Source organism: Ornithorhynchus anatinus, chromosome 2 (genome assembly GCF_004115215.2).
Source record: "Ornithorhynchus anatinus isolate Pmale09 chromosome 2, mOrnAna1.pri.v4, whole genome shotgun sequence".
Classification (NCBI taxonomy): domain Eukaryota; kingdom Metazoa; phylum Chordata; class Mammalia; order Monotremata; family Ornithorhynchidae; genus Ornithorhynchus; species Ornithorhynchus anatinus.
Genome location: NC_041729.1, coordinates 137,353,793 through 137,380,948, shown reverse-complemented (window position 1 = coordinate 137,380,948; position 27,156 = coordinate 137,353,793). Strand labels below are relative to the sequence as shown.

Below are 27,156 nucleotides of genomic sequence, written 5' to 3'. Positions count from 1 at the left end.
ATAGCAAAACTCCAGCAACTAGCTGCAGCTGCTTCTGCAAACCATGTAACTACAACGTAGGGTCCATTTTAATTCCTTCCCCCTTCTCCTTCCCTACTTCCATCTGTTGTAGGAATTCTGTTCTTGCCTTTGGAGGCACCTGGACTTTCCCTGTTTGGGGGAGGACTGGTCACCTATCTGGGGCCAGTGGGGGAAAGGACATGCCTAGGGCGTGGTATGATCCCTCCATTGCCTCCTCACTCCTGACCCAGGGGACCAACCATGCAGGAAGTTGCTGCCTTTCTCCTATGATCCCAGGGCTCCCATCCACCCTGCTTCAGCATAGGGAATGACGTGACCAAAGGCAGCATAAGGCCTTCTCAACTTCTAGAGTACTGGAAAGGTCACAACTATGGCAGCAGCTGAAACTTCCTGGACTGTGGGTCTGTGAGTTGTAAGGAGCCTGAAATCCTGTCACTCCTGTATTCACTGTAATTTGTGTCTTTTGCATGTTAGTTTATCTTGCCCTTAAGTGTCTGCCTCCTCCTCCTCTCATTCTGAGATGGTGACGCCCTTGCGGACAAGGGAGCATATCTATATCTCATTTATGTATTAATTTTTCATTGTATAATGCAGTGTTTTGTATTGAGGAATTGAACTAAATGGTGATCCTGGGCAGAGAGTGGAGGGAAGGATGAGAAGTTGAGTCCTGATCTCTGCACCTGGGGATACCATGAAGGAGCCCAGACCAATCTAGAATCCTGGTCTTCGGTTCAGCGTCCTGGGTTCAGAGTTGTTCTTATTTTATTATGGTATTTGTTAAGCTCTTACTATGTGCCAACTCTTACTGTACTAAGCACTGGGGTGGATACAAATAGGGTTGGACACGGTCCCTGTCCCATGTGGGGCTCACAGCTTCAATCCCCATTTTACTGATGAGAGAACTGAGGCCCAGAGAAGTGAAGTGACTTGTCTGAGGTCACACAGCAGATGAGCAGTGGTGCCAGCATTAGAACTCATCACCTTCTGACTCCCAGGCCCGTGCTGCATCCACTACACCATACTGCTTCTCCATTGCCCATGAGTTTATCCATTACCCATAAATCTTTGAGGTTGACGGGCTGCTCCTCTGGTTCAGACTCCCAAAGTCCTTTGCACTGTGTAGCTACCTCTCTAGAGAAGCCCTGAGCTGGCATGAGCTCAATTTTACCTCAGGTTGAGGTGAAGGGCAGAGGGAGGTCCAGATCATGCGAGAACCACAGGAAGAGCTGAGCTGATAGTTTATTGGTTCCTGTTTCTACCTCCCCTCTTCTGCCCCGCCCCCCCGCCACCAAATAATACTGCCTTGACTTCCTCCTGAACCCTGACTTGTCAGCAGGCCTCCTTGCCCCTCACAGTCCTCTCTCCAGCCCCGGCCACAACATGCTGGTCCTGGTCCAGCTGTTGTGGCTGCTCTCAGCTCTCACGGGTATGTTTTAACTCCACGAGTTATCTGGAGATGGGATTGTCTGTGTGACTATGCTTGCCTGCCAGTGATTTCCTTGGTAATGGTTAATGTTTGTGTTTTCCTTTCCAGGTTGCAAAAGTGCAGTGCAGCTGATAGCCTCTGGAGGAGGCGTGAAATACGAAGGGGAATCTCTGCATCTCTCATGCCAGGCCTCAGGGTTCAACTTTGGGGACTTTAATATGTATTGGTACCGGGAGGCTCCAGGAAAGTCCATTGAGTTTGTCGCCACCATCAATGCTGGGGATGGGAATGTTAAAAGTTATGCGGATGCAGTGAGGGGACGATTCACCATCTCCAGGGACAACGCCAACAGCAAGCTGTACCTGCAGATGAACAATCTGAAAGTGGAGGACACTGCCCGGTATTTCTGCACTCGACCCAGTGAGGGGAAACAGGTGGGGCCCAGACATAAATCCCTCTACTCCTCCCATACCAAAGGCCAGGAAGCTACTGGGGCAGCCGTTGCCACCGCTGAACAAAAGCATAAGAGAGGAAGTAGAGGAAACCAGAAATCTCCCTTTTTCTGCTACCTGCCTCCAGGTAAGCTTTGCTCATCCCACTCCCCACTTCCTCTCCCCTCTACCTCCTCTTCCCATACCCGCCCCCTCCTCATCTCCATGTCCATAGCTCCCCTGGCCCTGCTGCCACCCTGTTACTCTACCTCAGTTCTCCAAACCTGCCCCTCCCACATTTATTTAACACTTGTCCATCCTTACCCCGCTCCCTCTGCATTGCCCCAAACTGCTCCCTTATTCATCCCCCATTCCAGCCCCACGACATTTATGTACATCTTGATGATTATCAAATGCTGTCAAGTCATTTCCAACTCATAACAACCTCATGGACATACCTTCTCCGGAATGTCCTATCTTCAGTAGTCATTCTGGCATGTGTTTCTATAGAGTTTTCACTTATGTACATACCTGTAATTTATTTATATTAATGTTTGTCTCCCCTTCTAGATTGTAAGCTCATCATGGGCAGGGAATGTGTGTCTTATAGTGTTGTAATGCACTCTCTCAAGTGTTTAGTACAGTGATATGCACAAAGTAAGTGCTCAATAAATGAGTGACTGACTTCCTTGCCTCTGTCTCATCTTTGTGGCCCAGGGGTCTTCCCTCAATAATAATATAATAATAATGATGGTATTTGTTAAGTGTTTATTATGTTCTAAGCACTGAGGGAGATACAAGGTAATCAGGTTGTTCCACGTCGGGTTCACAGGCTTAATCCCCATTTTACAGATGAGGTAACTGAGGCACAGAGAAGTTGTGATTTGCCCAAAGCTGACAAATGATGGAGGCGGGATTAGAACCCATGACCTCTGACTCCCAAGCCCGTGCTCTTTCCACTGAACCACAGTGAGGAGGCAGAAGAGGGGAAGGGCCATTTGGTAGGGAAGGCTGGGAGGAAACCAACAGTGACAGGGTGGTGGCAGTAATAATCAACAAACAAACAAAGAGACAGAAAAAGATCTGGAATTTCCAGGCACTGGCTCAGTATGGAGGTTCAAAGTTTGAGGTTTATGGGCAGCAGATTAGGAAGCTGGAGTTCAGGGAACTCTGGAGCCCATAAGGTTGAGTATGCAAACTGAAAGGAAGCAAGTGAAGTGGGGCAAGATGGGGAGTGTGGGATGAATAGGACAGACTGATCGATTTTTACGGTTGGATATTGTGGCGGTTACTTCAGTAAACTTCCACAATCAAGAGGAGAAAGAGGAACCTAGCATTAGACTCCTTAGAGGCCCTCCCTTTGGGAAATTTAATTAATACCTTGTATGTAATTTCTTGTAACCAAGTCAGTTGGAAAGGACAATTGGGAGGAAGTCGGGGCCAGAGAGTTAGTGGTGGAAGACCTAGGCTGTTTTGCGGTAACAATATTGGAGCCATGTCCCTGGGAGAGCAGGACACTGGCCTGGCTTGGAACCATGATACTGGAAAGACACACAGGGAGAGATGGTAAACCATCCCAAGTGGGAGTTAGGATATCAATCAAAGGCTATCGATCAATCATTCAGTGGTATTTATTGACCACTTACTGTGTGCAGAGCCCTGTACTAAGTGTTTGGGAGAATACAATAGAACAGAGATATTCTGAAAGTTTGCAATCCAGCAGCCTGGATTCTGAAAGCGTGAGGCTTCTATCTCTTGTGGGGAGAAAGGATCAGAGGGACAAGAATTCTGGAACCCCTACAGGAAAATATAGAGGGTCCTGGGGTTGGGGTGAAGTATTAGAGGTATGGCAAGGCAGTTTGAGCTGTAATTCTGCTTGATTGTTGCCTGATTTAAGAATACTTGCAACGAAGCTAATAAATATAATTGAGATCTCTGATGTTGGCACTGGCCTATGGCGGGACTGGAGGAGATGTGAGGAATTGGGAATCTGAGAGAGGGGGAAGGAAGCCTTTCTCCATAGGCTTCCTGTAGCTAGTCCTGGAAGGAATGGAAGGTTATTCCTTCATGATCCCCTTACCTTCTAGGAGACATTTGGGTTTAGAACAGAAGTTTGTGACATTGATCGAAGTACAGAGACTTGGGGTTCTATAGGAAGAGATCCCAATCTGTTGATCCTGGGAAAGGAAAACTGGAAGGAAGGATTTGGGATATAGCAGAAGGCAAAAGGGTCTGAGCACTACTAACATGACTCTGAAAACTATTTCAGCTGGGATTTAGGGCTGAGCACCACTCCCTGCTCCACTCCTCCCCACCCCCCGATAACCCTATAATGTCACAGATGTCCAAATTTCCCAAAACATTATCCCACAGTTCTTCACCTTTGGGATAAGGACACTTGCACCCGAGAAATAATTTGGGTCTTCGGGATTCAACTAATCAGGATTTCACCCTGTGGACTGGCTGCTGTGATTAAGAGGTTTTGCCTTCCTCCCCCTCCCCACTGTCCTGTCATAGTGAGTCTTTCTCATTTAGCAAGGTCAGCTCATATAGATTCTCTCCTTGATCCCCGCCAATCTGGTTTACATCCCCTTCACTCCATGGAAATAGCTTGCTCTAAAGTTAACAATTAAACTTCTTCTCTCCAAATCTGATGGCCTCTACTCCATCCCAATCCTTCTAGACTACTCAGCTGCTTCTGAAACTGTGGACCACCTCCTTCTCCTTTATCCAACCTTGGCTACACTGACACTACCCTCTCATTTTTCCTATCTTTCTCACTACTCCTTCTCAGTCTCTTTTGCAGGCTACTCTTCTTCTGCCCACCTCTGACAGCGGGGCTCCTTCCACTGCATATGAGGCAATGAAAGGAAGATATGGAATTAGGAATTCCAATCAGGATCCAATTGAAAGTTCTCTCCAGCAGGCTCATTACTAAACTCCCAAACCTAACAAAATCAAAATCAGGATTTAATCAATCAATCAAATGTATTTATTGAGTGACTACTGTAATGTTTCCAATAAGAATTTGCATCATTTTGAACTGGAACCCATTTATCAGGCTAAGTCCTTTAAGGAAACAACATGGCCTAGTGGATGAAGCACGGGCCTGGAAATCAGAAGAACCTGGTTTCTAATCCTGGCTCTGCCACTTGTCTGCTATGTGACCTTGGGCAAGTCACTAAACCTCTCTGGGCCTCAGTTACCTCATCTGCAAAATGGAGATTAAGACTGTGAGCCCAATGCAGGGCAGGGACTGTGTCTAACCTGATTAGTTTTTATGTACCCCAGTGCTTAGTACAGTCAGTCAGTCAATTGTATTTATTGAGCACTTACTGTGTGCAGAGCATTGTAATAAGCACTTGGGTGAGTACAATATAACAATGTAACAGACACATTCCCTTCCCTCATTGAGCTTACAGTCTAAAAGACTGTAGAGTATCTGGCACATAGTAAGCACTTAATAAATACCTTTTTTTAAAAAAAAAGATGACCCAATAGTGATTTGAACTAGGTAGTCACAGGTCTAGCAACAAGGAGGTAGTTCTGGGGAAGATGGAGGGAGAGGAATTCTGTGATTCCTGTTTCTGCTCCTCCCACAGCCATTCAGTGTCTCCCCCTCAGGAAGAAAGCCCACCAATACATCCTTTCTGTCCTCTGGAGGAACAGAGGTTGTGGAGGCCGGGGGTTATGGTTACTGACATGACATCTACTTGAGGAGTCAGGATACAGCATTCTGAGGTTCAAAGGGAGAACCCCCTTCTCCAACTCCCAGGAGCAAGGGTGCAGTTTTTGAGGCTCACAGGAATGTGTGAAGCTCATGGGAACAACAGCACCGACTCCCTCGAAAAGTCTGTACAAAGCATTATGAAGCTTGCTGTGTAAGGTGTGTGAGATTTGTGGGGATAAAGAGCTGGGCTACAGCATTAGAAGCAGCATGGCTTATTAGAAAGATCAAAGGCTTGGGAGTTAGAGGTCATGGGTTCTAATCCTGCCACCGCCGCTTGTCTGCTGTGTGACTTTGGGCAAGCCATTAAACTTATCTGGGCCTCAGTTACCTCATCTGGAAAATGGGGATTAAGACTGTGAGCCCCACACAGGACAACCTGACTACCTTTCATCTAACTCAGCGCTTGACTCACTTGACTCACTGGCTCCCAAAGCCTTCTCTGGCTGATCTCTCTTCTCCCCACTCTATTTCCATCTCCTACTTCATCACCAATATCCTTGAGGACTAACCCATAACCTACAATCTTATCATTTCATTAATTCATCCAAATCTTTTTTGATCATCTGATATTTTCTATCTACACTAGTTTTCCTGGGAACAAATTCCATTTACACTGATAAAAGTGTTTCATTTCATTTACTTTGAACACAGTACTTTGAGAATGTCGGGAATTTTTAGCTCTCTAACCCAGCCAGAAAAGCCCCCAGAGTAACTTTAGAAGGGCTGGATCTGGGTCAGCCTCTGCTAGATCCTAAAGTCCTCCAGATTTCTCTTTTTTTTTTACCAGAAGTTCGTGGGGCATCTTACAAACTGCTCACATAGTCTCTGCATCCTTATTATTGCCACTATTCTGGCTGATTAAGTCATTTCCCCAAGGCAAAGAAATCACTGGGGCTACTATACTCTTACCAAGTTTGGCTGCAAGAAGCTCATGAATAAAGCACTCCCATCCATGGCTCTCCAGACCCTGTGACTCACTCCTGGAGCTTCTCCTCCAGCCCCTAGACCCTAGGATCTGGGATCTTTACAATATTTAATATACACTTAATAAAGAAACAACCAAAAGGAATCCAGGTTAAACCTCCTTTCCCCAGAACGTCAATACTTCTTGGCAGGTGTCCTGGTGCTAACATTCTTCTCCCTCTCAGGGACAGAAGCCTCACTTGTCTAGAGTCCTAGCCACTAAACTTTGAACCTCCAGGGATCCTCTCAGATCCCTCCCTGTGTCCTGTATCCATCCAGAGTACAACATGAGTTCCTGTTCTCCCAGGCAGACCAGCTCATTTCCCCATACCTCAAGATGCCCCAAATTCTCCTCTTCTTCTCAACATGCCCCTCTATTTGTTCCCCAGTCTTTCTTACTCATTGGTTAGAATTACACGTCAAGGAAGAACACCAAGGAATGATTCATACCTACTAAGTGTGGTGGCCATTGTGAAACTAGTCTTCACAAGCACCTTCTAAGCTTCCAAAGGGTGTCCCTTATCCAGGTGCTGTGGATTTGGAGAACAACAATTTCTTGTGGTCTTGACCGCCCCCTCCTCAGAATTTTGGCTTTTGTAATGACACAGATCTTAAAGATGAATATCACCACAAACACTATTAGTCCTGTCAGTACCATCTACTTAAAATTCTATCTAGTTCAAATTCTGAAGACAACTATTTATAACCATATTAATAAATGAACACAAGCAGCTGAACATACCCAAATTATGTACACAAGGCAGATATGCTGTGTGTGTGTGTGTGCATGTGTGTGTATTCCTCGTGTTACTGTAGGATGGAAGGAAATAAAGGAAAAATGAAGGGAAATGTTATTGACAACAATAATGTGAAAAAGTATCAAACTCAGCAGCAAAAAGAAAGAGATGCATTTCATTCATTCATTCACCCATATTTATTGAGCGCTTACTTTGTGCAGCTAGTTCATTCCTATCAGGTTCATCCGTTGGGCTCCCTATATTCATTCATTATCAATTTTGAAATCTTTCTATTTCTTTTGGTTCATTAATATGAGCAGAGAATGTATTTTGTGTCTGTATATTTCATATAATTAATAAAGAATGAGATTATTTTATTCTTTGGTTGGTCTCCTTGATTTCCCACCTCCATTATCTGAGTCTGGCCTTTCTCTGCTCCTCCTAAGATCCAGATCTTTCAGCCTTCTTGCCTTCACTCTGTCCCAAGACCCCTACTCTCTGAAACTGAACAAGCCAAGTGTTAATGGTTTCAAGCCCAAGGATTTCCCATGCTTGCTCATCACAAAGGCAGATGTCTCTGGTTTGTGGAGGCAAGTCAGGGTCAGGGTCAAGTTAGGGTCAAGCGACAAAACTTTCACTTTATAACTTACCTTTCTTTATGCCAGGAAGAGAATTGAGTTGGCTGGCTCCTTCTGGCCTGATTGTATCATTCCACTTCCCTACTGACCATCCCAGGTAGGACCAGTGTTGGACAGAGGTCAAGATGTGGGATGGCTGAGTTATAGAGACCCATTGCAAGCTGAGGGAATGAACTCAGGGGAGAGTAGAACCTGTGCTTACAGAAGCCTGTTCCTCAGATCAGGCTGCTCCCAAGCCACAGCAGTCTGCCATCACCAAAGTGACATGGCTTGGGTATGACTAAGGATGAATAGGAAGAGAAATGTCTCCTCCTGGGAATTATTTGCTCATGATCCACACTTTGTGTTAATACTCAGGAACAGCTTGACAAAGGATATTGACATCTACTGGCAACTTTCCAAGTTCATTTATCTGTATCCCATTGCTACCCCTCCACAGAGAAGTATAGCATTGAAAACACCCAAAGAGCAGCTCATTCCAGTCCAAGTGTCTTTATTCTATTCTCTTCCAGGGGACTTCAGAGCATGTCAGCAGGTAAAGGTGCTGAGCACGTGTTGCCTACAAATCTGGGCTTATATAACTTCTGGCTGTGTGTGCAATCCCTCTTCCAGGCAGTTACCCTGTTGTAAGTCCTCCCTGGTCTTCCATTTGCTGCTGGATCATCAATATGTTCCAGCATCCAATCAGTATTTGCTCCTCCTGGTGGGATACACTGGATCTGTGACCTTTGGACGTTTGATATTTGCCTCATCCCCACCTCTACAGAACTTGTGTGCGTATCTTTAAATTATATATTATAAATTACTTATTTATTCATACTAATAACCATCTCCCCTCTAGACTGTAAGCCTGTTATGGACAGGGAAAGTGTCTGCTAATTCTGTTGTACTGTACTTTCCCAAACGCTTAGGATAGTGCTCTGCACATAGTAAGAGTTCAATAAATACCACTGAATGATTGATTGATTGATATGCTAGGATGAGCCATTCTGGGTTTGCTGCCATTACATGGGCTTGAGCACTGGGAGGAGGCAAGACACAGGGGTTGTACAGCCCCCGAACTCTGGAGTGGAGGGGTTTGGAGCACAACCCCCCCCCCCCCATTGAATTGGGGAGTGGGAAGGGAAGAAGGAAACTGGTGAGTGTCAGGCTGAACTCTGCCTACTCCTCAACTTCAGAAGGTATTGGGTCAGAGAGGAGAGGTTGATGGAAGGCTGGAACTAATGGTCTGATCACTAAGAAGAGGGAGCAAGACATGAGTCCCTTGGAAGTCTGAACTTTCCATGTCGTGTGTGTGCCTGCTTTTTTTCATGCCCATATCTCAAACCCAGCACCATCCCCTACGATTACTGCTGGTGCTGTTCGCCTGCATCTCAGGAAAGCTGAAACTCCCTGGTCCTCCTCTTCCCCCCAGGCACCTTGGACATGCTCCCAGACAGAATCCTGGGCTCTGCCCAGCAACACGACCAGTACAGCTCAGGTGACTGACCCCCACCACCCTCAACATCAGGTAGGGTATCACCCAGAAAGACACTGCTGGGTAATGCCCATCCTCCATCTGAAGGCATTATGTGACCACAGACCATGAGATACCATGAGCACTACATTACAGGAGGGGAGGAAGTTTAGTGTTCATTGTGTATCACTGTGCTGGCTGTAGTACCACAGTGAAACTTCCTCTGCAAGGCCGTGTTCAAAAACCAACAGGTTTCAGAGGATGTAACAGGCTTCCTCTCTACTGGAGGACTCCAGTGTAACAGTCAAGTGAAACCACTATTGATCCAGGCTCTGCCTACTTTGCTCCCCAAACCACAGCAGAATCGAGGACCCAGGAACCCACCCTAGGACCCCACCCATTCCACCTGGAGGATGGAAGGTAAGAGTGCTTCCTCACATAATAGGATGAAAGAGAGAGAGAGAGAAAGAGAAGAGAAAGAAGAGAGACAAGGAGACTGTAAGCTCACTGTGGGCAAGGAATATGTTATGTTGTTGTGTTGTACTCTCCCAAGCGCTTAGTAATAATAATAATAATCATAATGTTGGTATTTTTTAAGCGCCTACTATGTGCAGAACACTGTCCTAAGCACTGGGGTAGAAACAGAGTAATCAGGTTGTCCCATGTGAGGCTCACAGTCTTAATCCCCATTTTACAGATGAGGTAACTGAGACCCAGAGAAGTTAAGTGACTTGCCCACAGTCACACAGCTGACAAGTGGCAGAGTGGGGATGTACAGTGCCCTGAATAGAGAAGGCACTCATAAATATGATTGATTAATTGATTGAAAACCTCAGTTGCTGCCACCACCCTATGGCTGAAATTCAGGTATTTTCCTAGAGTCATAAAGGTCAGATTAGTCTACCACCCCATTCCAGAGCTGGCTCTGGGAATTTCGTGAACAAAACACTCCTGCCCACTGAACCCCAGGGCACGTGTCTCCCTGGTACTTGGGGGCTTCCCCTGCCTGGCTCCACTGCAGGCAAATCTCAACTACTGAGATCTCTACAGTACGTCATATATCCTTGAAAAAGTACAACCAAAACAATAACTACAATTGACTGACATATGTAATGTTTGAAGAAAACACCACTGACCCTGAAATTTATCTTTGAGCCCATGGGTGACTGAAAAAGGTTAATGCAGGACCTCTAGCCCCAGCCATATTGTGCACACAAGTCCTTGTCGTATTGTCACATTTGATGTTTGCAGTATCTGATGTTTTTTTGTTCTTTTGCCCTCTTACCTCATTCATTCTGAAGCTTCAATCAAAATGAGCACTCCTTTCTCGATAGCTGTATACCATTCTAGTCTATCCTTCATCACCATTTTCACCCTTCAGAGGCACCATGTTGGCATGAACTCCTGGACCCCCTCCAATCTGGCTTCCACAACTTCACTCCACTGAAACCGCCCTTTCAAAAGTCACTAATAACCTCCTTCTTGCCAAATCCAATAGCATCCTAATCCTAATCCTAATGGCATCCTAATCCTCCTCAACCTCTCGGAGGCCTTTGACACTGTGGACCACCCCCTTCTCCTGGGTACTTTATCCAATCATGGCTTCGCTGACTCCATCGTCTCTTTGTTCTCAATCTCAATCTCCTTCTCTGGGTCCTCCTCTCTGTCCCACCCACTTACTTTAGGGGTCCCTCAAGATTCAGTTCTTGGTCCTCTTCTATTCTCCACCTATGCTCACTCCCTTGGAGAATTTATCCACTCCCACAGCTTTAACTATCATCTCTATGTGGTTGGCACTCAAATCTGTACCTCCTCCCCTGTTTTCTCTCCCTCCATCCAGGCTCACATCTCATCCTGACTTCAGGACATCTCTACTTGGATTTCCTCCCACCAACTCAAACTCAGACAGAGCTCCTTATCTTCCCATCCAAAACCTGTCCTCTCCCGAACTTTCTCACTACTGTAAATGGCACAACCATCCTTCCCATCTCACAAGCCCGTAACCTTGGTGTCATCCATGATGCCATTCACTCTACATATCCAATCTGTCACAAAATCCTGCTGGTCTCACCTTCACAACATGGCCAAGATTTGCTCTTTCCTTCCACCCAAACTGCTACCACAGTTGTACAGTCACTCATCCTATCCTGCCTGGATTACTGCATCAGCTTCCTTTCTGACCTCCCAAACTCCAGTCATTTATTTAGGTACTAAATAAATGACATTGAAAGAATGCACAAATGAATGAATCAGGTTCCCAGTTTAATCCATTCTTTACCATCAATGTTTTTATTTATTGGGATTGGCAAAGCGTGGTGAATAGAGCATGGGCCTGGGAAAGAGGAAACAGTTGGATAGAAGAAACAGACAGAGACAGAAGTACAGAGAGTTGGTTGGTGTTAATAATAGTAATAATAATGATGATGGTATTTGTTAAGCACTTATTCTGTGCCAAGCACTGTTCTAAGCACAGGGGAAGATACAAGGTAATCAGGTTGTCCCATGTGAAGTTCACAGTCTTAATCACCATTTTACAGACTGTAAGGGGGTAATAAGGTAAGCTATCTGTCAGTGTGGTGTCACAGCTGGGAGCTAACTGCATGGGACAGACCAGCATGGACTCAAGCAATTAAGGAAAGGAAAGTCCTATTTTAACAGAATAACCTAGATCGTGAGACAAGAAAGCACAGAAGTGATGGAGTCATGTGCTTCCAAAAGGAAACTCAGCTGCACCCAAAAAGGCAGTCTTTTCATTCATTCAATAGTATTTATTGAGTGCTTACTATGTGCAGAGCATTGTACTAAGCGCTTGGAATGAACAAGTTGGCAACAGAGAGAGACAGTCCCTTCCCATTGATGGGCTTACGGTCTAATCGGGGGAGACAGACAGACAAGAATAATGGCAATAAATAGAGTCAAGGGGAAGAACATCTCATAAAAACAATGGCAACTAAATAGAATCAAGGTGATGTACATTTCATTAACAAAATAAGTAGGGTAATGTAAATATATACATTTGAGCAGAGGAGTACAGTGCTGAGGGGATGGGAAGGGAGAGGGGGAGGAGCAGAGGGAGATGGAGGGAAAAGAGGGTTAAGCTGCAGAGAGGTGAAGGGGGGGCGGTAGAGGGAGTAGGGGGAGAAGGGGAGCTCAGTCTGGGAAGGCCTCTTGGGGGAGGTGAGTTTTAAGTAGGGTTTTGAAGAGGGGAAGAGAATTAGACTGGCGGAGGTGAGGAGGGAGAGCGTTCCAGGACCGCAGGAGGACGTGGTCCAGGGGTCGACGGCAGGATAGGCGAGACCGAGGGACAGTGAGGAGGTGGGTGGCAGAGGAGCAGAGCACGCGGGGTGGGCAGTAGAAAGAGAGAAGGGAGGAGAGGTAGGAAGGGGCAAGGTAATGTAGAGCCTCGAAGCCTAGAGTGAAGAGTTTTTGTTTGGAGCGGAGGTTGATAGGCAACCACTGGAGGAGTTTAAGAAGGGGAGTGACATGCCCACAGCGTTTCTGCAGGAAGATGAGCCGGGCAGCCGAGTGAAGAATAGACCGGGGTGGGGCGAGAGAGGAGGAAGGGAGATCAGAGAGAAGGCTGACACAGTAGTCTAGCCAGGATATAACAAGAGCCTATAGCAGTAAGGTAGCCGTTTGGGTGGAGAGGAAAGGGCGGATCTTGGCGATATTGTAAAGGTGAAACCAGCAGGTCTCGGTAACGGATAGGATGTGAGGGGTGAACGAGAGAGACGAGTCAAAGATGACACCGGGATTGTGGGCCCGAGAGACGGGAAGGATGGTCGTGCCATCCACAGTGATAGGGAAGTCTGGGAGAGGACCGGGTTTGGGAGGGAAGATGAGGAGCTCAGTCTTGCTCATGTTGAGTTTTAGGTGGCAGGCCGACATCCAGGTGGAGACATCCTGGAGGCAGGAGGAGATGCGAGCCTGAAGGGAGGGGGAGAGGACCGGGTGGAGATGTAGATCTGCGTGTCATCTGCGTAGAGATGGTAGTCGAAGCTGTGGGAGCGAATGAGTTCACCAAGGGAGTGAGTGTAAATGGAGAACAGAAGAGGGCCAAGAACTGACCCTTGAGGAACTCCAACAGTTAAAGGATGGGAGGGGGAGGAGGTGCCTGCGAAGGAGACCGAGAATGACCGGCCAGAGAGATTAGGAGAACCAAGAGAGGACAGAGTCCGTGAAGCCAAGGTGAGATAAGGTGTGGAGGAGGATGTGGATGTGGAACATGGATATTTTCAGCCACATGTGCCCCATTGGTGAGCTTCACCTCAGTATCTATAATAATAATGATAATTATGGTATTTGCTAAGCACTTACTACATGCCAAGTGCCAAACACTGTTCTAAAGGCTGGGGTAGGTACAAGGTAATCAGGTGGGGCTCACAGACTTAAGCCCCTTTTTACAGATGAGGGAACTGAGGCACAGAAAAGTTAAGTGGCTTGCCCAAGGTCATGCAGCAGACAAGTGGTGGAGCTGGAATTAGAACCCACATCCTCTGACTCCCAAGCTCGTGTTCTTGTCACTAAGCCACACTGTATCTCTTCATAACCTTCAAAGAACAACTCTTTAGACACATATTTGTAAATAATAATAATAATAATGATGATTGTGGTATTTGTTAAACGCTTACTCTGTACCAAGCACTGTAATAAGCACTTGGGTGGATACTAGCAAAAGGGGTTGGACAGTCCCTGATCCTCTTGAGGCTCACAGTTTCCACCCCCCATTTTACAGATGGGATAACTGAGGCCCCCCATAAGTGAGCTGACTTGCCCAAGGCCACACAACAGACTAGTAGTGGAGGCGGGATTAGAACTCATGACCTTCTGAATCCCAGGCCCGTGCTCTATCCACCACACCATGCCACTCCCAATAAACGAGCACAGGTCACTGAACATGTCTATCCAGAGAGTTTCCAGCAAACTCCACTAGGTGTCACCATTACTCCACAAGGTAACTCCTTAGTAAAACGTCAACTCTGAGGTTGACACTTGGCAGTCAACCTACTTTCTACATGACAGACTGTAAAGTTCCAATTAAGTAACAATTACTTTAAGCCCAACTGCCTATATTCCTATTCCTTCTCCATCCTTTTATCTGTACACTGCATGCTGATAGACCAGAGGGAAAAACAATATGGGATAAAAAGCATTAGTCCCAGCAGCCCATGAGGGAGACTTGGTTCATGTTTATCTCTAATAATAATAGCAATTAATAATATTTATGGAACTTATTAAGCACTTACTGTGTGCCAAGCAGTGTTCTGAGTGCTGGGGTAAATACAAGTTAATAAGGTTGGACTCAGTCCCTGTCCCACACAGGCCTTATAGTCTTAATCCCCATTTTACAGATGAGGTAACTGAGGCTCAGAGAAGTTAAGTAATAATGTTGGTATTTGTTAAGCGCTTACTATGTGCCGAGCACTGTTCTAAGCGCTGGAGTAGACACAGGGGAATCAGGTTGTCCCACGTGGGGCTCACAGTCTTAATCCCCATTTTACAGATGAGGTAACTGAGGCACCGAGAAGTTAAGTGACTTGCCCAAAGTCACACAGCTGACAAGTGGTGGAGCCGGGATTTGAACTCCAAAGCCCAGGCTCTTTCCACTGAGCCACGCTGGATTTGTCCAGGGTCACACAGCAGACACGTGGAGGAGCCGGGATGAGAAATCAGGTCCTTTTGATTCCTAGGCCCACACTCTATCCACTGAGCCATGCTGCTGATTCCTTACACCCATTATTCAGCGTCAATTTTTTTTGTCACTTTCCATTTCATTCATTCCATTGTATTTATTGAGCGTTTACTATGTTCAGAGCATTCATTCATTCATTCGTATTTACTGAGCGCTTACTGTGTGCAGAGCATGGTATTAAGCACTTGGAAAGTACAATTTGGTGACAGATAGAGGCAATCCCTACCCAACAATGGGCTCACAGTCTAGAAGGGGGAGACAGACAGCAAAACAAATAAGTAGATAGGCATCAGTACCATCAGAATAAATAGAATTATAGATATTTGCACATAATAAAATAAATAGAGCAATTAATATGTACAAATATATACAAGTGATGTGAGGAGGGGAAGGGGTAGAGCAGAGGGAGGGAGTAGGGGCAATGGGGAGTAGAGGAGGAGGAGAGGGGAAGGGAGGGCTCAGTCTGGAAAGGCCTCCTGGAGGAGGTGAGCTCCCATTAGGGCTTTGAAGAGGGGAAGCGAGTTAGTTTGGCAGATGTGAGGAGGGACGGCATTCCAGGTCAGAATTTGGATGTGGGCCAGGGGTCGATGGCAGGACAGGCAGGAATGAGGCATTGTGAGGAGGTGAGTGCCAGAGGAGTGGAGTGTACGGGGTGGAAGGAGAGAAGGGAGGTGAATTAGGAGGGGGTGAGGTGATGGAGAGTTTTGAAGCCAAGAGTGAGGAGTTTTTGCTTCATGTGAAGCTTGATAGGCAGCCACAGGAGATTTTTGAGGAGGGGAGTGACATGCCCAGAGTGTTTCTGAAGAAAGATAATCTGGGCAGCGGAGTGAAGTATAGACTGAAGTGGGGAGAGACAGGAGGATGGGAGATCAGAAAGGAGGCTGATACAGTAATCCAATCAGGATATTATGAGAGATTGTACCAGCAAGGTAGCAGTTTGGATGGAGAGGAAAGGGCAGATCTTGGCGATGTTGTGAAGGTGAGACCAGGAGGTTTTGGTGACAGATTGGATGTGTGGGGTGAATGAGAGAGCAGAGTCAAAGATGACACCGAGGTTGCAGGCCTGTGAGATGGGAAGTATGGTAGTGCTGTCCACAGTGATGGGAAAGTCAGGGAGAGGACAGGGTTTGGGAGGTTAGATAAGGAGCTCAGTCTTGGACATGTTGAGTTTTGGTGGTGGGTGGACATCGGGGTGGAGATGTCCTGAAGGCAGGAGGAGATACGAGCCTGGAGGGAGGGGGAGAGAACAGGGGAGGAGATGTAGATTTGGGTGACATCTGCGTAGAGATGATAGTTGAAGCTGTGGGAGCAAATGAGTTCACCAAGGGAGTGACTATAGATGAAGAACAGAAAGGGACCAAGAACTGACCCTTGAGGAACCCCTACAGTTCGGGGATGGAAAGGGAAGGAGGAGCCCGCGAAGGAAACCGAGAATGATTGGCCAGAGAGATAACAGGAGAGCCAGCAGAGGACCGAGTTCATGAAGTCAAGGTTGGATAATGTGTTGAGGAGGAGGGGATGGTTGAGGAGGATTAGGATAGAATAGGAGCCATTGGATTTGGCAAGAAGGACGTCACTGGTGACCTTTGAGAGGGAATTTTGGTGGAGTGGAGGAAACAGAAGCCAGATTGGAGGAGGTCCAGGAGAGTGTTGGAGTATTCATTCCATAGTATTTATTGAGCGCTTACTATGTGCAGAGCACTGTACTAAGCACCTGGAATGAACAAGTCGGCAACAGATTGAGACAGTCCCTGCCGTTTGACGGGCTTACGGTCTAATCGGGGGAGACGGACAGACAAGAACAATGGCAATAAATAGAGTAAAGGGGAAGAACATCTCGTAAAAACAATGGCAACTAAATAGAATCAAGGCGATGTACATTTCATTAACAAAATAAATAGGGTAATGGAAATATATACAGTCGAGCGGACGAGTACAGTGCTAAGGGGATGGGAAGGGAGAGGGGGAGGAGCAGAGGGAAATGGGGGAAAAGAGGGTTAAGCTGTGGAGAGGTGAAGGGGGGGTGGTAGAGGGAGTAGAGAGAGAAGAGGAGCTCAGTCTGGGAAGGCCTCTTGGAGGAGGTGAGTTTTAAGTAGGGTTTTGAAGAGGGGAAGAGAATCAGTTTGGCGGAGGTGAGGAGGGAGGGAGTTCCAGGACCGCGGGAGGACATGGCCCAGGGGTCAACGGCGGGATAGGCGAGACCGAGGGACGGTGAGGAGGTGGGTGGCGGAGCAGCGGAGCGTGCGGGGTGGGCGGTAGAAAGAGAGAAGGGAGGAGAGGTAGGAAGGGGCAAGGTGATGTAGAGCCTTGAAGCCTAGAGTGAGGAGTTTTTGTTTGGAGCGGAGGTTGATAGGCAACCACTGGAGTTGTTTAAGAAGGGGAATGACATGCCCAGATCGTTTCTGCAGGAAGATGAGCCGGGCAGCGGAGTGAAGAATAGACCGGAGCGGGGCGAGAGAGGAGGAAGGGAGGTCAGAGAGAAGGCTGACACAGTAGTCTAGCCGGGATATAACGAGAGCCCGTAGCAGTAAGGTAGCCGTTTGGGTGGAGAGGAAAGGGCGGATCTTGGCAATATTGTAAAGGTGAAACCAGCAGGTCTTGGTAACGGATAGGATGTGTGGGGTGAACGAGAGAGAAGAGTCAAGGATGACACTGAGATCGCGGGTCTGAGAGACGGGAAGGATGGTCGTGCCATCCACGGTGATAGGGAAGTCTGGGAGAGGACCGGGTTTGGGAGGGAAGATGAGGAGCTCAGTCTTGCTCATGTTGAGTTTTAGGTGGCAGGCCGACATCCAGGTGGAGACATCCTGGAGGCAGGAGGAGATGCGAGCCTGGAGGGAAGGGGAGAGGACAGGGGAGGAGATGTAGATCTGCGTGTCATCTGCGTAGAGATGGTAGTCAAAGCCGTGAAAGCGAATGAGTTCACCAAGGGAGTGAGTGTAAATGGAGAACAGAAGAGGGCCAAGAACTGACCCTTGAGGAACTCCAACAGTTAAAGCATGGGAGGGGGAGGAGGCGCCAGAGAAGGAGACCGAGAATGACCGGCCAGAGAGGTAAGAGGAGAACCAGGAGAGGACAGAGTCTGTGAAGCCAAGGTGAGATAAGGTATGGAGGAGGAGGGGATGGTCGACAGTGTCAAAGGCAGCAGAGAGGTCAAGGAGGATTAGAATGGAGTAGGAGCCATTGGATTTGACAAGAAGGAGGTCATGGGTGACCTTAGAGAAAGCAGTCTCGGTAGACTGAAGGGGACGGAAGCCAGATTGGAGGGGGTCTAGGAGAGAATGGGAGTTTAGGAATTCTAAGCATCAATTGTAGATGACTCGTTCTAGGATTTTGGAAAGCAAGGGTAGTAGGGAGATAGGGCGATAACTGGAAGGGGAAGTGGGGTCAAGAGCAGGTTTTTTTAGGATGGGGGAGACGTGGGCATGTTTGAAGGCAGAGGGGAAGGAGCCATTGGAGATTGAGTGGTTAAAAATAGAAGTTAAGGAAGGGAGGAGGGCAGGGGCGATGGTTTTAATAAAGTGAGAGGGAATGGGGTCCGAGGCACAGGTGGAGGGGGTGGCATTTGCGAGGAGGGAGGAGATCTCCTCTGAGGATACTGCAGGGAAGGATGGGAAAGTAGGGGAGAGGGTTGGTGGAGGGGAGGGGAGAGGCGGAGGGGTGACTTTGGGGAGCTCAGACCTGATTGTGTTGATTTTTGTGAGGAAATAGGTGGTCAGATCATTGGGGGTGAGAGATGGGGGAGGGGGAGGAACAGGGGGCCTAAGGAGAGAGTTAAAGGTCCGGAACAATCGGCTGGGGTGACGGGCATGGGTGTCGATGAGGGAGGAGAAGAAGTTTTGCCTGGCGGAGGAGAGGGCAGAGTTAAGGCAGGAAAGGATAAATTTGAAGTGTGTCAGGTCGGCTTGGTGCTTGGACTTTCGCCAGCAGCGCTCAGCAGCTCGTGCATAGGAGCGTAGGAGGCGGACAGAGGAGGTGATCCGGGGCTGTGGGTTAGTGGAGCGAGAGCGGCGGAGGGAAAGGGGGGCGAAAAAGTCGAGATGAGTAGAGAGGGTGGAGTTCAGAGTGGAGACCTGATCATCGAGAGTGGGAAGTGAGGACAGGGCGGCAAGGTGAGGAGAGATGCTTTTGGAAAGATGGATGGGATCGAGAGAGCAGAGGTCTCTGTGGGGCAGTAGCGAAGATTTGCAGGGGGAGGGAGTGTGAGAGATGAGGCAGGTGAGAAGGTTATGGTCAGAGAGAGGGATTTCAGAGTCGGTGAGGGAGGAGATAGTGCAGCGGTAGGAGATGACGAGATCGAGCGTGTGACCAAATCGGTGAGTGGGCGCGGTATGGTGGAGGAGGAGGTCGGCAGAGTCGAGGAGGGATAGCAGGTGGGCGGCAGAGGAGTCGTCGGGTAAGTCCATATGGATGTTGAAGTCTCCGAGGATCAGAGTGGGCAGAGAGAAGGAGAGAAGGAAGGTGAGAAAGGGGTCAAGGTGGTTGAAGAAGTCGGAGGTGGGACTGGGAGGGCGGTAGATGACAGCGACAAGTATCTGGAGGGGGTGGTAGAGGCGAATGATATGGGCTTCGAAGGAGGGGAAGGAGAGGGAGGGGGGAGGAGGGACAGTGCGGAAGCGGCAACGGGATGAGAGGAGGAAGCCGACGCCTCCTCCCTTACCGGTGAGTCTTGGGGAGTGGGAGAAGGAGAGGCCTCTGCTGGAGAGAGCAGTGGCGGAGACCGTGTCTTCGGGAGTGAGCCACGTTTCTGAAAGGGCGAGGAGGAGGAGAGAGCGGGAGAGGAAAAGGTCATGGATGAAAGGTAGCTTACCTGTAATAGAGCGGGGGTTCCAGAGGCCACACTTGAAAGTAGCTGTGGGTGCAAGGAGGGGAGGGGGGAAGGGCGGGGGGAGGGGAGGGTTTGGATGGGAAGGAGGTGGCGGGGCCCTGGACGGGGAGAGGGGAATGAGGGGTAGTGGTGGGACAGGAGGACTGGGATGGGGCGTGGGTGGGGAAGAGAGAAGGGGGGAGGGGGTGAGGAGGGGGTTTGGTGGGGGGGAGAGTAGGGGGAGGGGGAAGAGGGGTAGCGCTGGTAAAGTGGGGTTCTAGGGCGGGGGAGGGGAGGGGGGGAGGAGACAAAGGAGAGAGCGGGAAAGAGCTGAGCGAGAGGAGGGAAGGGGAAGGGGAGGATAGGAAGGGGAGGGAGGGAGGAGGGGGGGAGGAGGGACATGGCGAGGCCAGAGAGGTGGGTGGTAGCACTGACAACAATAAACAGTAACAAATAAAATCGGTAATATAGCAACATGATACAGTATGATACAATACTGTACTGTTGGAGAGCACTGTACTAAGCATTTGGAAAGTACATTTTGGCAACAGAGAGAGACAATCCCTACCCCAAAACTAGCTCACAGTCTCTTCCTTAATATGTTTAGAATGTATTCCATGCCTTTGGGGGTGTTAGTGTAATTAGTAAAGATTGAGATTTGTTTCTGCTTAGGTCGGTCTTCCTGTGGTTCTTCTCCTCCCCGACTGCCAACCCGCTCCCGTTTGAGTTTGATGTTGCTTTTACTCTACTCTTCCCAAGCTCTGGTTGCCTGAGTCCCCCCTGCCTGCACCCTGTGCACCAAGGGCCCAACAAGGAATTGAGAGAGTCATTATTACGAATAAGGAATTGGCCAGGTCAAAGTAATTTCAAAATAATCACACAAGTAATTGTAAACTGTTTCTCTGTGTTAGCAAGACTTATTAGACAGAGAATAATTTTGAAGAAAGAACAAGTAACATACATGATCCCCGAAAATCCTATAGACAAATAACGGTCTTCATTGGAAACATGAATCCGAATGCCATCATAAAATTCTTTCGCCTAGACAAAACCATGGTCAAAGAGGCAATGATAGACATGGAAGTGGAAAATCTCATCAAGTTGGCCAGCATGTTCTTTGGGACACTGATAGAATATGGCAACAGTTCAGCTTCAGGTTTCAGATAAAAATGAAGTCCTACCCAGGACTACAACTGTCTACTCTTCTCAGTCAATTAATCAATCACATTTATCGAGTGCTTACTGTGTGCAGGGCACTGTACTAAGCACTTGGGAGAGTACATTACAATACTGCAACAGACACATTCCCTGCCCACTGCAAGCTTACAGTTGAGAGCCTATAGTCTAATGACAGATGATTGAGTAGTTCCATTGGCAATACAGAGCCACACATAGTGAAGTTATGGGACAGTGTAAACCTTCACACATTGAAATGCCACACAACTCAACATTGCTTCCTTGAGTGGCATAGGTGAATAGCCTAGATGAGCAAGGCCTACCCAAATAGCTGCCGTAGGTGAGATGAGATTGACAGCAAAGAGGTCACTAAAACGAAGGGGATAGATGAAACATTTTTAGGATGCTGTAAAATAAAACTTTTGACAGCGTGACATCATAGATGGAAAGGAGCAGGCAACAGAGCAGTGATGGAACAGCACAGCACCATGCAGTCAAGAAAGGAGAATGTAAGCCAATGTAAAAAGAGCATCAGTGCTGCAATAAAGCCAGTAACATAACTAGTACTCAGTGTGGTTAGGAAGGAGGATAAACACTGGTCTTTTCAGCTACACAAGCACTCACTCACAAGTGAACTTCACTGCTTAAAACATCTCCTTCAAATAGTACCCATTCTTCCCCTAATGTGAGAGCTGCTTTTTAAAATCCCATATTAAGAAAAACTCACACTTGTTCATACCTGCATGCATGCTTAGACACTGCTTCTCTATAAATTGATTCCACTGTGTGTTTCCAAGACAGGTGGATAGCTGAAAGAAAATTCCCCAAATTCCCAGGAGCATTCCATTTAAAATGTATAGGGAAAACATGCTTTAGGGTTAGGGCAGAACTGAGTGTACAGAGGAGAACTCTATGCTTAGCTAAGAGTAAGTAACTTCCACTAGGTGACAGATCTGTTCCAAGTAACCTTATTCACCAAAATTCAGTTATCATCACAATTAGCAATCATCACACACTCTCTATGAAAGCCTATCAATTTCCAGGCAAACAACACTATTTTAAAATCCTTCCACCTACTTTTTCATCCTTTCCCTCTCCTTTGCCCCTAACTTCCATTGCAGGGAGGGTGGAGGGAGGAGACCAAAAGGAAAAGGAAATATCAATTCCAGCAGCATGGAGAGAGTCAGTCAAATAATCAATCATATTCATTAAGGGCTTACTGTATACAAGAGTACTGTACTAAGCATTTGGGAGAGTACAGTGTAACAATATAACAGACACATTGCCTACTCTCAACAAGCTTACAGTCTAGAGAAAGGGATTCGATTCATTCCTATTGGGTTAATAATCTGTCTGATTTGTTTCTCTCACTCAGTGTGAGTTATTCTATCTGGCTATTTCCTTCTACTTCCTTGAGATCTCTATATTGCTAGAGACGATGTGTTTCTTGTAATTAATAAAGAATGAAATTTGTTACCCCTTGTCTTCCTCAGGCTCAAGCTCACTGGTACAGAAGTGATACCCAAGCCACTTCCTCCATGGAGCTGACCCCAGTTCTTTCCCCAAACCTGGATGCCCTGAGACCCCACCCGTGGATTCTCTGCTGCCACAAAACAGCTCAGGCGGCCACAAAAATCTTCCTCACTCCTTCTGCTCGCTCCCTGTTCCATCCCCATTGCCCAAGGTGAGTTTCACCATACAGAGGTAGCATGGCTCAGTGGAAAGAGCACAGGCTTGGGAGTCAGAGGTTGTGGGTTCCAATCCTGACTCCACCAATTGTCAGCTGTGTGACTTTGGGCAAGTCACTTAACTTCTCTGTGCCTCAATTACCTCATCTGTAAAATGGGGATTAAGACTGTGAGCCCCATGTGGGACAACCTGATTACCTTGTATCTACCCCAGCACTTAGAACAGTGCTTGGCACATAGTAAGTGCTTAATAAATGCCATTATCATTATTATTACTATTATTATTACAGAGGAGTTCCAAACCGTTTCAACCATACAGCCAAAGTCAGCACTTCCTCATGGCCTAATTCTCCATCTTTGAGCCACCTGGCCAGGGTTGGGTAAGGGGCACCTCCAAAATACCAAAGCATAGGGGAAACGCAGGTTGCTAGATTCAATCCCATGATGTGATAGGATGGGGGTTGGAGGTGTTCTGCAGTGGCAGCAACTCCAGAAGATAATAATAATAAAAATTATGGTATTTGTTAAGCACTTACTATGCACCGAGAACTGTTCTAAGCTCTGGGGTAATAATAATAATAATGATAATATTGGTACTTGTTAATTCATTAATTCTTTCAATAGTATTTATTGAGTGCTTACTATGTGCAGAGCACTGTACTAAGCGCTTGTAATGTACAACTCAGCGACAGATAGAGACAATCCCTGCCCAACGATGGGCTCACATTCTAAAAGGGGGAGACAGCAAAGCAAAACCGAACAAAACAAGAACAAGACAACTTCATCAAGATAAATTGAATCAAGGAGATATACACCTCATTAACAACATAAATAGGGTAGTAAATAATATATGCAAATGAGCACAGTGCTGGGGGTGAAAGGGGGAGCAGCGTGGGGGGGAGCAGAGGGAAAGGGGGGCTCATTATAACAATAATAATAATGTTGATATTTGTTAAGCGCTTACTATTTGCAGAGCACCTTCTAAGCGCTGGGGTAGATACAGGGTAATCAGGCTGTCCGTCATGAGGATCACAGTCTTAATCCCCATTTTACAGATGAGGTAACTGAGGCACAGAAAAGTTAAGTGACTTGCCCACAGTCACACAGCGGACAAGTGGCAGATCCAGGATTTGAACCCATAACCTCTGACTTCCAAGCCCATGCTCTTTCCACTGAGCCACGCTGCTGGGAAGGCCTCTTGGAGGAAGTGAGCTCTATGTACCAAGCACTGTTCTAAGCACTGGGGTAGATACAAGGTAATCAGGTTGTCCCACATGGGGCTTACAGGCTTCATCCCTATTTTACAGATGAGGTAACTGAGGCACAGAGAAGTTAAATAACTTGCCCAAGGTCACACAGCAGAAAAGTGGCATAGCCAGGATTAGAACCACATCCTCTGACTCCCAAGCCCAAGTTCTTTCCATACGGTGGGCTGTGCTCCAGACATGGAGGCACATGTACACTGCAGAGACACTCCATGTTGGGGAGGTTCAGGTCCTTGGGGTGTGCTATTAGTGAGAGGGGACAAGTGGCGGAGGAGGTGGCATTGGCTCCACAGCAGTGGCAGTTGGGAGCCCCCTTTCCATACTACAGAACTCACTCTGGGACTCTGAGAGTGTCAAAGTGGCCTGGATCTCCTTATCCACACTGCAGAGCTCAACTCACAGCTTGGAGTGGAGGGAGGGGAGGGAGCGGGGAAAAATTTGGCCATGACAGCAGAGGCTCCAAGCATGGGACTCCATGGTGGAAGCAACCTCGGCCTCACGGTTCTGCCGCAGAGCCCATGCCTGAGGAGGAAGGCAAGAGTAACAAGAAGTCTTGTGGAGTTTGCATGCCAGTGGGAATGTTGGAGACAAGACCTGGAGTGAAGAATTCATAAAGACTAAGGGAGCTGATTTTCTTTTCAATGACCAATGAGAAGCCACCAAATCCAAATGAGAGCATGGGGACTAATGATAGTTTGCATTGGTGGGATTATGTACAGAAGGGGCAGTGAGAGCTCATTATGTCATCTAGGGGTGGGCTTACAAAAATGAATGAATGTGTATGTGACCCATGCTAAGTGCTTGGACCATCAGCCAAGTGCTGAGACCTCCTGGACTAAAGTTGACTGACATGGAGCAGATGGTTGTCCTTGTCTTCTCTAGGCTATCTTTCTCTGGGAATGATAGCAAAATTCATTTGTGCTCTAGTTGGTCTTCCTCCCATATCCTCTCCTCCCCCAATCTGAGTCCAGCTTTGCTGTCTAGGGTTCTCACTATCCTTCCTACCTCTGGTTGCCTGAGTCTCCACTGCCTGGAACCTGCTGCCTGGAACCTGTGCCCCAAGCACCCAACACTCTGAAATGAGTTTGGGAATGATGGGCCTGTGAGTCAGAAGGTCATTCATTCATTCATTCATTCATTCATTCATTCATTCATTTATTGAGTGCTTACTGTGTGGAAAGCACCATACTAAACACTTGGAAGAGCAATACAGTAATAAAGAGAGACAATCCCTGCCTGCAATGGGCTCATAGTCTAGAGGGGAGAGACAGACAACAATACAAGTTAACAGGCATTCTATAATAGAATTATAGATATATACATAAATACATCAGTGCTCATATATATACGAGCAAGCAAAGGGAGTGAGTCAGGGTGACCCAGAAGGGAGTGGGAGGTGAGGAAAAGGGGGGCTTAGCCTGGGAAGGCTTCTTGGGGGAGGTGTACCTTCAGTAGGGCTTTGAAGATGGGAAGAGATATTGGCAGATTTGAGGAGGGAGGACATTCCAGCCCAGAGTTAGGACAGGGACCAGGGGTCAGTGGTGAGACAGGCGAGATCAAGGCACAGTGAGATGGTTAGCACCAGAGGAGCAGATGTACAGGCTGACCTGTAGAAGGAGAGAAGGGAGGTGATGTAGGAGGGGGCAAAGTGATGGAGAGCTTTAAAGCCAATAGTGAGGAGTTTTTGTTTGATACGGAGGTGGATAGGCAACCACTGGAGATTTTTCAGAAGGGGGTAACATGCCCTGAATATTTCCATAGAAAGATAATCTGGGCATCGGAGTGAAGTACAGACTGAAATGGGAGAGGCAGGGGCTTGAGAGTTCTAATGAGTTCTAATCCCAACTCCACCACTTGTTTGCTGTGTGACTTTGGGGAAGCAAAGGGTTAACAGTTCCAAACCTCAGGGTTTCCCATGCTTACTTGTCGCAGATGCAGTTGTTTCTGGTTTGTGATGATGGATGAATTTAGGATTCATCTTTAATTCTTGTATCTACCCCAGCCCCTAGTACAGTTCCCAAGCACACAGTGATTGCCTAACAAATTCCATAAAGAAAAAAAAAATTGTAGGGCTAACAACCCAAACAGTGAGACCAGCATTTTCCCTTGTCTTTCCAGTTGACTCTCTGAGGAAATGGACACAGTCATAGCCCTAGGACCCACCCACCTACGGCGGGAGGGCAGTTGGAGCAAGGATGCAATACTCCTAGATTCTGAGACAGTTGGGGAATTTTCTCTTATATTCTGGACATGGGAGAGAGCAGGGGGTAAGGAGAGTTTTGTTATTTATTTGTACTTATCTACATGTTTTCTACCTTCTTAGATTTTAAGTGCCTTGTGGGCAGGGACTATGTGCAGTTTGTATGTGTTTGTAAATTACCAAGTGCCCGGTGTAGCTCTATGGACTACTGAAGATATTTCACAAGATCTCAGAGATGACACCATCATCACCATCTTTAAGAAGAAAGAGTAAACATCAGATTGCAACAATTATTGAGGGGCCTCACTGTTGTCCCTGCTTGCATGGTCCAAGCCAGAGAATAGTGTCAACTGGATGCTTTCGGACTCCCAATATGGCTTCAGACCACAGCATGGCAGAACGGATGTGACCTTTGCTGCGCATCGGATACAGGAGAAGTGCAGGGAACATCTGCAGGACCTTACCAAAACATTTGATACAATCAGCACATCTGGTCTCTGGAAACCACTAAGCAAATTTAACTGTCCAGTAAACTTCATCGAGATTCTGAGGCTGCTTCATGAGGGTATGGCTGTCCTGATCAGAGCTGAGGGAGTCCTGTCTGATCCATTCCTTATTGCCAGTGGAGTAAAGAAGAGGTGTGTAGTGGACCTGGTCCTATTCCACCTGTTCTATGCAGCCATGTGGAGGATGCAACGAAAAGACGCAGAGGTTAGAGTATGCTTTCACATATCTGGAAAAGTCTTCCAACTCAACAGACTTCAAGCATCATCCAAAGTCTTGTAAACAGTCCTTTAAGAATGGCTCTACAGCTAGGAGCTTTTCTATGACTGTGAGACCTGGTCCCCTACAGGCAGCACATTTTGAGTAGTTCTATCAATGTCATAGACTATGCACAATATTAAATGGCAAGTTAATATCATGAA

General features: G+C 47.2%; 1 gene segment (V, D, J or C); it reads left to right on the top strand.

The window, feature by feature from the left end:
- The first annotated feature begins 1,350 nt into the window (after window positions 1-1,350).
- LOC100089970 lies at window positions 1,351-27,156 on the top strand. The segment is given in 4 exon segments: window positions 1,351-1,447; window positions 1,556-2,026; window positions 22,571-22,761; window positions 26,354-27,156. Coding segments are annotated over 3 exon segments (543 nt in total).